The sequence below is a fragment of the Schistocerca gregaria genome, chromosome 1 (assembly GCF_023897955.1).
Source record: "Schistocerca gregaria isolate iqSchGreg1 chromosome 1, iqSchGreg1.2, whole genome shotgun sequence".
In the NCBI taxonomy this organism is placed as follows: Eukaryota; Metazoa; Arthropoda; class Insecta; order Orthoptera; family Acrididae; genus Schistocerca; species Schistocerca gregaria.
In genome coordinates this window covers 1,057,026,428-1,057,038,977 of record NC_064920.1, presented here as the reverse complement: position 1 = coordinate 1,057,038,977, position 12,550 = coordinate 1,057,026,428, and the positions used below count along the sequence as shown (strand labels likewise).

The following is a 12,550-nucleotide window of genomic DNA, read 5'->3' as shown; positions in this document are numbered from 1 at the left end:
AGCATGCTGCACAACATGAGTCATGACCTCAGTGCCTGTTTCACCACACATGCCATCTGAATTCTTCCCCCAGACACCAGTTTCACAGAACTCTGCAAGTGGGAACTAGCACTACAACATGTCCCTGGTTCTCACCACCCACCTAGCCTCAATTTATGAGGGCTACTCAAAAAAGTAAGCTGACTTTTCAAATTTTGTGGGCAATGGACATTCGATTATCAATCTTTTTTTTTTTCGTTATCTTGGTACACATTCCTGGACATATGTTCACAGTTTCAAGTGTACAACATACTTTGTATGTTTTTGACAGATAGAAAGGTTAGACATGTTTTAGTGTGCTTGGCAATTTTCAATTATTGTAAAAAATGGAGCAAAGAATTTGTGTAAAATTTTGTGTGAAAAATGGAACCAAGTGCTCTAAAACACTTGAACTGTTGACAGTGTCATACAGTGAGTCTGCTCTAAGTAAAAAAAAAAATATGTTTGCAAGTGGTACAAGCTCCTCCAAGGTGGCAGAGAAGATGCCAATGACAAACCTTGCTCTGGATGCCCCAGCACATGAACAACAGATGATAACATTGAAGCTGTGAAGGAAATTGTTTTGAAAAATCATTGAATTACTGTAAGAGAAGTTGCTGAGGATGTTGACATGTTGGTCAGCTCATGTCACGCAATTATTTCAGATGTTTTGGGCATGAGGCATGTGTCAGCGAAGTTTGTTCCAAAACTTATTAATTTTGATCACAAGAACCGTCGCATGAGCATTGCTCAGGAGCTCTTGAATGACATCAATGATGATCCTGATTTGGTCAAAAGGGTCATAACTGGGGACAAAACATGGGTTTATGGTTATGAGGTTGAAACAAAAGTCCAATGTTCCCAATGGAAGCATCCCGGAAAGCCAAGACTGAAAAAAGCATGCTAAGTTTATTCAAATGTCGAAATTTTTCTCACTGTTTTTTTTACAATTTCTGTGGCATAGTGCATCATGAATTGTTTCCCCAAGGTCGTACACTCAATAAGAAGTATTACCTTGAAGTTATGCACTATTTGCAAGAAGCAATACGCAAAAAACACGTGGAATTGTGGAAAAACAATTCATGGCTTTTGGATCATGATAACACACCTGCTCATTCATCATTGCTTGTGAGAGATTTTTTGGGCAAAAATGACATGACAATCATGCCTCAGCCACCATATACACCAGATTTGGCCCCCTGCGACTTTTTCTTGTTGAGTCACATAACTTACTCTCTAATAGTCAATTCGGCTTCCGCAAGGGAAGAAATACCACCAATGCTGTTCTTTCAATTGTGAATGAAGTAATAACAGCCTTTGAGAATAAAAATAAAGCATCACTTCTTTTATGCGATTTGAGTAAGGCATTTGACTGCATTTCTCATCATATCTTACTTGCAAAACTCAAATTCTATGGTGTACAAGACTCTGCATTGGCAGTAATTGAATCATACCTAAACAATAGGAAGCAGTTTGCCTCACAATTGCTAGATGTTAAGACAGGAGTTCCACAAGGTTCTGTCCTTGGGCCCTTCCTTTTTATAATTGCAGTCAATGATTTACCCCATTGTATCCCCAATACTGTTATCTGTTATGCTGATGACACAACTTTGCTTGCTCAGCATGAGAACATGTCAGTTCTGGAAGATATGATGCGAGATGGCCTGGAAGCGGCACTAAATTGGTTCTCATCAAATACACTGCTTTGCAATCCTGATAAAAACCAGCAGATTATACTTGGATTGTCAAAAGAGATAGAGGTGAAGCAGTTAAAATTCTAGGAATTCATGTAGATTCTAAGTTAACGTGGGAAACACACATCAACCATATCTGCACAAAATTGTCTCGAGTTATGTATTTAATGTGGAAACTGAGAAGCCTAGTGACGAAAGAATATTTAAGAGTTATTTATTTTGGACTCTTTCTGTCACATATAGAATATGGACTGCTGATATGGGGACACTCTCTTCACATCACTGAAGTTCTAAAAATTCAGAAGAAAGTGATAAGGGCAATGAGCAATTCTGGTAGATTAGAGCACTGCCGGCCACTGTTCATTCAGCTGAAAATATTAACAGTTATTAATCTTTATATATACACCTCAGTATTGTATGCAAAAAATAATATAGCAGATTTCGAAATGAGAGAAAACATACACCACCATAATACCAGAGGCAAAACAAAATTAGACATACCTAGGCACAGGCTGACAAGAACAGGAAATGCCCATCTAATCAATAGTATAAAAATATTTAATAAACTTACATTTTCTTCTCGGTCGGCTCACATAAGTAGCTTCAGGAGCAAGCTACTAAAATGGTTACTAATCAATCCTTTTTACAATATAACAGAATTTATGAATATAAAATCAATTGACATTAATTTTTAAGTATTTCATTATGTGATGTCACTGAATGTATTTATCTTATGTTATGGTGTATGTTAGCATCTATGGGTACTATTTGCAATGTTCATTTAGCTTTAAGATATTATTCAAGGAAAGTGTTATATTATATCCATGTAAATTGCCTATTCCACCTCTGGTGGTCAATGGTGAATAAAGAATATGAATATGAATATGAATATGAATATGAAGAGACCTTTGAAAGGATGAAGGTTTTCAATAATTGAGGAAATAAAAACTGCATTGTTGGAAATACTCAAGGCTGTACCAAAAAGTGCTTATGAGAAATGCTTCAAGGATTGGAAGAAGTGTTGGCACAAGTGTATTGTAACTGAGGGAATTACTTTGAAGGGAACAACATGAATATTGATGAATAAATAAATATTCTTTTTATAATAATATAAAGTCGCCTTACTTTCTGAACACACCTTGCACATTAACTCCTAAGTCTCAGCTTTTATTCACAGTAACTACTCCTTTCTTCTTTCCATTTTAATTTCCTACATCTTTCATTTTTTGATTAGTGTTTTCTGCCTTCTCCCCTCCCACCTCTGTTACATACCATGCACTTAGCTTTTTACTGTTATTAAATCATACACAATGTTTTTGTAGTAATCTCTGTCTTGCATATTACCCTGTCTTCCACCTTTAGGCTTTCAGGTTTTCAAATCTTGTCTGGTGCTGTCCCCAACAATCAGTCTTTCCTTCTCATCCAGTCCAGTAAATCTCCCCTGACCCGGGGTTCTGGGTGACTTTTCTGAACTGTACCCCTTTCCCTAAATATATCCAGTCCTTTTCCTTCACCCTTCTTCCTTCCCCTTCAGCTCTTCTGCCAGAAGAAGGAGCCTCAGACTCTGAAAGCTTGTTGTTGTTGTTGTTGTGGTCTTCAGTCCTGAGACTGGTTTGATGCCGCTCTCCGTGCTAATCTATCCTGTGCAAGCTCCTTCATCTCCCAATACCTACTGCAACCTACATCCTTCTGAATCTGCTTAGTGTATTCATCTCTTGGTCTCCCTCTACAATTTTTACCCTCCACGGTGCCCTCCAATGCTACATTTGTGATCCCTTGATGCTCCAGGACATGTCCTACCAACCGATCCCTTCTTCTAGTCAAGTTGTGCCACAAACTTCTCTTCTCCCCAATCCTATTCAATACCTCCCCATTAGTTACGTGATCTACCCACCTAATCTTCAACATTCTTCTGTAGCACCACATTTTGAAAGCTTCTATTCTCTTCTTGTCCAAACTATTTATTGTCCATGTTTCACTTCCATACATGGCTGCACTCCATACAAACACTTTTAGAAAAGACTTCCTGACACTTCAATCTATACTCAGTGTTAACAAATTACTCTTATTCAGAAATACTTTCCTTGCCATAGCCAGTCTACATTTTATATCCTCTCTACTTTGACCATCATCAGCTATTTTACTCCCTAAATAGCAAAACTCATTTAGTATTTTAAGTTTCTCTCTTTCTAATCTTATACCCTCAGCAACACCTAATTTAATTTGACCATATTCCATTATCCTCGTTTTGCTTTTGTTGACATTCATCTTATATTATCCTTTCAAGACACGATCCATTCTGTTCAGCTGCTCTTACAGGTCCTTTGCTGTCTCTGACAGAATTACGATGTCGTTGGCAAACCTCAAAGATTTTATTTCTTCTCTATGCATTTTAACTCCTTTCTTATAGACTGGGAGTGTGACTCGTTTTCAGACATTTGGGAAACACACCTTCATCAGAAATATGATTTGTGCAATATGTTAGTGGCATCATGACTGCAGAGGTTATGCATTTAATAACACTGTTACTAACACCACAGTAATCCTCTGTTTTTGAGTTTTTAAGTTTACTTATAGTTTTGATGTGATTTTTGACCAAGAGATTTTTTTTTGGTTCTTTGTTTCGTAATTGTATTAAATGAAGAGTGTGTAAAGTATTCATTAATTATAAAGTGTTCATTAAGGGTATTGCAACCTATTACGACTGTAGTTCACCCTTTTTCTCACAGGAGAAAAATGGTGTACATCAATAAATCGAACATACATTTTTGTGAAATATGACCCAACCAAATATAGAACATATGTAATTGTCATAATAAGGTCAGAAAATTTAAAACAGAAAATAGATATTTTGAAGTTATATACATTGCAAATTAGTGTAGTTCAGTGGCGAAGGAACAGAACTTCTGGTCATGTGAATACAGGGTTAAAAATACAAAGTAAAATAGCGGTAATGCGGGGGTAGGTTTAATAATGAATGAATGCTGAAGATTAGATGGGTAGATCACATAACTAATGAGGAAGTATTGAATAGGATTGGGTATAAGAGAAGTTTGTGGCACAACTTGACTAGAAGAAGGGATCGGTTGGTAGGACATGTTCTGAGGCATCAAGGGATCACAAATTTAGTTTTGGAGGGCAGCATTTGGGTAAAAATTGTAGAGGGAGACCAAGAGATGAATACACTAAGCAGATTCAAAAGGATGTAGGTTGCGGTAGGTACTGGGAGATGAAGAGGCTTGCACAGGACAGAGTAGCATGGAGAGCTGCATCAAACCAGTCTCAGGACTGAAGACCACAACAACAAGAAGAAAATATGAATTAGGGAAAGCTACTATGAATAGCATAGTGAATGCAATATCATAGCCAAGATAGACATGAAGTCCTTGCCTGCCACAGTTGTACAACTTTACATGTCAACTAGCTCTGCAGATGATAAAGATATTGAATAAATATACAATGAGATAAAAGAAATTATTCAGATAGTTAAAAGAAATGAAAATTTAATTGTGAATTCAACAGTAGGAAAAGGAAGAGGAGCGAAAATAGTAGGTAAATAGGAAAGAAAGACAAAGGCATCTGGTAGAATTTGTACAGAGCATAATTTAATCATGGCCAACACTTGATTTAAGAATCATACAAGAGCGTTGTATACATGGAACAGACCTAGAGACATCAGATGGTTTCGGATTGATTACAGTTAGAGATTTACGAACCATATTTTAAATTGTAAGACATTTCCAGGGGCAGATCTGGACTCTGTGCACAATTTATTGTTTATGAACTGTATTAAAACTCAAGAAATTGCAAAAAGGTAGAAAATTAAGGAGATGGGGTCTGAATAAATTGAAAGAATAAGAGGTTGTTCAGAGAGAGCATTAGGCAGTGGCTGACTAGAACAGGGGAAAGGAATACAGTAGAAGACCAATTGATAGCTTTAACAGATGAAATAGTGAAGGCTGCAGAGAATGAAATGGATAAAAAGACAAGGCCTAGTAGAAATCCTTGGGTAACACAAGAGAGATTGAATTTAAATGAAAAAAGTAGAAAATTTAAAAATGCAGCAAATAAAGCAGGTAAAAGGGAATACAAACATTTAAAAAAGGAGATTGGCAGGAGGTGAATGATAGATATCACCTACAGGAAAATTAAAGAAACCTTTGGGGAAAAGAGAAGCAGATATATGACTATCAAGGGCTCAGACCCAGTCCTCAGCAAAGAAGGCAAGCTGATAGGTCAAAGGAATGTATAGAGTGTCTATACAAGGGAGGTGAACTTGAAAGCAATATTATAGAAAGGGAAGTGGATGTAGATAAAAATGAGATGGGAGATATGATACTGTGAAAGAATTTGATAAAGCTCAGAAAAGATCTAAGTCAAAACAAGGGGCAAATGATAATCTGTCAGAACTACTGATTGCCTTGGAAGAGCTAGCGATGACAGAACTACACTCTTTGATGTGCAAAATGTATGAGACAGGTGAAATACCCTCATAACTCAAGAAGAACATAATAATTCCGATCCAAAGAAAGCTGTTGCTGCCAGGTGTGAAAATTATCAAATTATCAGTTTAATAAGTCATGGTTGCAAAATACTAATGCAAATTCCTTATGGAAGAATGGAAAACCTGGTAGGAGCCGAACTCAGAGAAGATCAGTTTTGACTCTGGAGAAAGGTAGGAACACAAAAGGCAATACTGACCCTGTTACTTACCTTAGAAGATTCGATTAAGGAAAGGCAAACCTACATTTAGACCATTTGTAAACCTAGAGAAAGCTAACTCTCTTTCAAATTCTGAAGGTAAGGGAGGTAAAATACAGGAATCAAAAGGCTATTTACAACTTGTAGTTATACCACTTGAGGGGTATGAAAGAGAGGCAGTGGTTGAAGGAAAGTGAGACAGAGCTTTGGGCTATCCCTGATGTTATTAAGTATGTGCATTGAACAAGCAGTAAAGGGAACCAAAGAAAACTCGGCTGATATGCCATGAAGATTTCGTAGAGGATATAAAATGTAGACTGTCAGTGGCAAGAAAAGCATTTCTGAAGAAGAGAAATTTGTTAACATCAAATATAGTTTTAACTATTAGAAAATTTTTCTCGAGGTATTTGTCTGGAGTGTAACTATGTATGGAAGTGAAATATGGACGATAAACACTTTAGATAAAAAGAGAATAGATACTTCCAAAATGGGGTGCTACTGAAAAATACTGAAGTTTAGATGGGTTGATGATGTAATTAATGAAGAAGCACTGAACAGAATTGGGGAGACAAGAAATTTGTGGCATAATTTGACCAAAAGAAGGAATCAGTTGATAGGACACATTCTGAGACACCAGGGGATCACCAATGTAGTGTTGGGGGGAAGTCTGGGATGTAAAGTTGTAGAGGGGCACCAAGAGATGGATACAGCAGATTCAGGAAGATGTGGGCTGCAGTAGTCTTTGGAGATGAAGGGGCTTGCACAGAATAGAGTTTCATGGAGAGCTACGTCAAACCAGTATTTGGGCTGAAGACCGCAACAACAATAACAACAGTCTTCTTAGCACAGTCCACATAAACACACTGTACCTTGGCACAATTACAGTAGTGCATACTTGGTGATACCAAGTGTACAATATTGTAATTGTGCCAAGGCACAGCACATTTATATGGACTGTTGAGACAGGTTGCTATTATAATTATACAGTGTGTTTCAAAAAGGACTTTAAAATTTTGAAAATTCATATAAATTAATTCATAGTGCCTACAGAGGTGACTGTAGTGTCAGTTTGTAAGGAAATACATAAAGGTTTGTCTTGTGTAGCTTGCTAGTGCTGAATTGCACTGTAATGAGTGTTAGCAGCAGTAGCATTAAAGATGGCTGCCTTTACTGATCCGATGAAGGCAGCTGTGTGTTTTGATTTGCAGAATCAAAGTCGGTGGCAACAGTTCAGCGTAATTTCCATAGCAAGTATGCAAAAGATCCTCCTAGTAGGCCTAAAATTTATGAATGGCATAAATGTTTTGTAGAAACAGGGTGCTTGGTAAGACATGGGAAATCATCAGGTCCTCCAAGCTCATCTGGCAATATTGAGTGAGTGAGACAATGTTTTGTCAACATGACAGTGTAAATTCTTGCTCTAAGTTCAGGTAGAGAAGCCAACACAGGAGGTACAAACACAATATCCTCGATGAAACCACATTTTAAAAAATCGAGTGGTGTTGTGTCTGGGGAACTTGGGGGCCATGCAATTGCCGCATTATGGGCAATCCATTGACCTGGAAAGCGGTCACTGACAAAATCCTGGATGTCAGCCAGGTAGTGGGGTGGTGCAACATCTTGCTTGAAGTAAACATTTCATTCTTGGTCATCCTCATCGATTTCATCACTGAGCAAGTTACACCTGCAATGTTACAGCAAGTTTGGGAAGAAATTGACTTCTGCTGGCATGTGTGCTGGGTAACCAATGGAAACCAAACCCAACATATTTAGTTTAAGGTAAAAAGCATGATGTGTTTCCCTACAAAATAACACTAAACCCAGCTCTATATCTTCTTTCCTTAAATTTATATGAATTTTTAACTTTGTAAAGTCGCTTTTGAAACACCCTGTATACGTTCAACATTTAGTTGTGTCATGTTTGACAGAAATGTGTGTTTGATCCAGTGATGCACAGTGTTTTCCTCCTGCAAAGATGATTAGAATAATCAAAACTGATAGAGAATAAACATACAATTGTACAATTGATGTCACAAACATGCTTATTTCAAATTATGTAACAGCTGTAGATACTCACCTGCAGAAAGCTCTTTTTCCATTTTGCACAATTTATTGTGCATCATGATGAGTATTAGTCATTTGTATTGTATTGTTTGATTGGCGAGTCCCAGTCCTTCACATCATGATGCCCAGAGGCCTTATTGGTTGTGTAAATATCGTTACTTGCTGTCTGTTGACATAACCCTCCCAGATGTCTCCAAAAAGGGAGCATACAGTTCTGATGCACTCTGTTTTGGGTACCTATGAGCCATAATTTGTAGGTAACAGTATATTTTGATGTATGTGAGCTGGTGAGATATTTGACGTATTGGTTTAGATATTTACAGATTTTTGCATGACTTGTAAATTAAATATAATAAAACAAATGTAAAAATTAATTGTTGCAGTTGATGAAGCTGTGCAAATAGCACATGATGCTATATTTGTAAATCAAGGACAAGTATGCTGTGCAGGAACAAGAACTTTTGTGCATGAGAGCATATATGATGAGTTTGTACAGAAGTCAAAAGCTAAGGCAGAAGCAAGAAAGATCGGAGACCCATTTGATGTCACTGTTCAACATGGGCCTCAGGTGAGAAACTTACCTCAGTGCAACATTTTTATGAGTCTCCCTGTACATTAATGCACTTCGTCTAATGATATTCCAATGCCTTAATCCCACCTTGAAAATCAGATTCCTCAATACCCATCAGCTTTGATTGTTAGTTCTTCATTTGAACAGAATTTTGAGCTTGAGACATGGAAGTAATTCTCAAAGAGCCAAATCAGATGAAACAGGCAGGTATGGTGACAATATGTCCCTTGAAACTTCCTGGCAGATAAAAGCTGAGTCACAAGGGGAATGTTCCTCTGAGGTCAGATGGTGGGACTTTGGGGTGTTGGGTGACTGGAAATGTAAGGCATGGGAGATCTGTTTTTCTACAAGGTTGGAGGGTAATTACAATCCATAAAGGCCTCAGTGAGATCCTCGGTATATTTCCAGAGGGGTAGCTCTTCACTACAGATGTGACAGCCATGAGCAGCTAGGCTGTATGGAAGGGGCTTCTTGGTATGGAATTGGTGGCAGCCACCACACAGAACCTTTGTTAGTCATTGTCCTTACCCTTTTAGCCCCTCCCCTGTTCCTTTTCCAGCACTACACAGTCATCTGTTCCACCAACGTAGCCAGTCTTGTTACTTCTTTCCTTTTCTGCTACTCCCCCCCCCCCCCCCCATCCTCACTCCCCCATTCACCGTCTAACCTGAATGCTGGATGTGCTTAAGACTTTCTCTCCTTCTCACAGTCCCTAGAGTGGAAACATTTTTTCGCCACCAAACCTACCAGCCAGACTCAACAAAATACCAGTGCTGAAACCTGACTGACTCAGTTCACTACTCCTTCCAACCATGATCCACCCCCCACTGCCCTCAATCACCCCCTGTTAACTTTCCAGAATTTCTTAACCTTGAACCTTGTCTCACCATCATTCCCAAAATCCTTCAACATGCAAACTAACCTCACACCCCCACCTAAAAACTAAAGCCAACCTTAGAATAACACCTGAAGACAAAGGTTCCATTACTTTTGTTTTGAACTGCAAGGGTTACCTGACAGGACTCCACCAGCTGTCAGTCATCCACCCACAAACCCTGCCACAGTGACCCCATTCCAGAAATACAGCTGGATTTACAGTCTCTCCTCCAAACCTTTGCGCCATCCCAGAGCCTCTCCACAGAGCCTATCTCTCTTCTCAACCCTACCGTTCTCCACACTCCTACCTTTTACATGTTTCCAAAAGTCCATAAACCCAACCACTCTGGATGCTCCATTTAAGCCAGCTGCTGTTCCACCACTGAGAGAATCTCTTCTCTCATAGACCTACACCTTCAGCGTATTACCTGCAACCTACGCAGCTACATAAACGATTCCAACCATTTCCTCCACAGACTCTTCACAGCTCCTGTTCCTTTACCATACAGTGCCCTGCTCCTCACTATTGATGCCACCTCCCTCTACACCAATGTACCTCATGCCCATGGTCTTACCACTATTGAATGCTACCTTTCCCAACACCTGATGGATTCCAAACCAGGCATCTCCTTTATAGTCGCTATCATCAGCCACAATTACTTCTCCTTTGAAGACTTACCCGCAAATATATATGGGGCAGAGCTATGGGTCATCTAGAGGAATCCTTCTGAAGCAACCAGAATCCCAAACCGCTCATGTGGTTCAGATTCATTGATGACATCTCCATGATCTGGATCAAGAGTGAGGACATCCTATCCGCATTCCTCCAGAACCTCAACATCTGCGCCCCCATATGCTTCGCTTGGCAGTATTCAATTCATCAAGCCACCAGCCGCGATTTTGACCTCCATCTCAAAGACAGCTATGTTAGTACCCCTGCCCAAATCAAATCTACCAACCACCAGCAAAACGGCCACTTTGACACCTGCCACCCATCCACACCAAGAAGACCCTTCCATACAGCCTAGCCTCCCACGGCCATCACATCTGTAGTGATGAACCGTCCCTCTCAAAATATACTAGAATTCTCACTGAGGCCTTTACAGATTGTAATTACCTTCCACCATTGTACAAAAACAGATCTCCCATGCCGTACATTTCCAGTCACCCAACACCTTCCAAAGTCCCACTGTCTGGCCACAGAGCAGCATTCCCCTCATGACACAGCAACACACAGGACTGGAGCAACTGAATTACGTTCTCGCACGGTTCTGACTATCTCTTGTTGTGCCCTGAAATGATAACTGTCCTACCCACTATCCTTCCAACCCCACTCACAGTGGTATTTTGGTGCTCACCAAACCTACACAATATCCTAATTTATCCCTACACAACTCCTGCTCCCAATCCCTTGCCTCATGGCTCATATCCCTGTAATAGACTTAGATGCAAGACTTGTCCCATACTTCCTCCCCCCACCACCACCTACCCCAGTCCAGTCACAAACATCACCAATCCCTGCAAATGCAGGGCAACCTGTGAAACCAGTCATGTGATCTACAAGCTAAGCTGCAGCCACTGTGCTGCATTCTACATGGTCCTTCATTTCAATGACTGCTTCACAGCCTGTGCCATCTGGATCCTTCCCATCACCACCAGCTTTTCTGAACTGCACAGGTGGGAGCTCTCCTTGCAAGATATCCTATATTACCGTAACCCTCCTGGCCTCATCCTTCATGAGTCATTGACCATATCAATCTAGCCCCTATCCTGTTCTCATTTCAGCACTACACAGTCCTCTATTCTACTAACACACTCAGTCTTTTTACTTCTTTCCTTTTCCACTATCCCCCTTCTCTCCCCTGTCCTCCATCTAACCTACCAACTGCACCTACCTGTCCTACTCTCCACCTCATCCTTTCACACTCCCAGCAGCACTTCACCTCCACCTTACCTACCCTGCTATTTCTTCCCCTCCCCACCATAGCCTTCTTCTTACCCTGATACAATTCCCTCTACCATAATGCACTGCTGCTGGCAGTTTGGCTGCTGTGTGTGTGTGTGTGTGTGTGTGTGTGTGTGTGTGTGTGTTTTGTCTATTTCTGACAAAGCCTTGTTCTTCGAAAGCTACCTTTCTGTGACTCAGCATCTCTGCCATATGGTGAGTAGCAATTATCCTCTTCATTATATTGTCACATTCTATCCTGGATTCGACATTGCTTTAATGTGAGAGTAAGATAAACATTTCCTGACACCATGTTTGGTGATGTATACCACATACTAGTCTTCATCTATGTTTATGTATATATGCTGTAACCCACTGTATGTTGTTGTGTGCGCCAGAGTGTACATTACATAAATATTTTCTGTCCTGTTTTATTCACAAGCAGATCAGTGGAAAATGACTCTTTACACATCTGAATCTCTTTTATCTTATTTTCATGCTCCTTTCACAAGACATAATGTTGTGGCATTACACTTTCACATAGTGTTCATATATACTAAATGAACATGTTATGATACAAGCAGTTCAGCTATAAATTAGTTCAATCAACCTTACCACATTAATTTTATATTATAAACATGAATGTTGTCTTTATTGGTTTGATGTCATTTGTATTACTTT

At 39.5% G+C, this 12,550-nt stretch overlaps 1 protein-coding gene across 1 annotated transcript in view; it reads left to right on the top strand.

Annotated features, from left to right (window-relative positions):
- Positions 1-12,550, top strand: part of LOC126281049 (retinal dehydrogenase 2-like) — a 76,112-nt gene that overhangs the window by 56,307 nt on the left and 7,255 nt on the right. Inside the window, exon 8 of the mRNA XM_049979812.1 lies at positions 8,861-9,045. Coding sequence (XP_049835769.1) covers positions 8,861-9,045 — 185 coding nt within the window. The remainder of the gene's footprint in view (positions 1-8,860; positions 9,046-12,550) is intronic.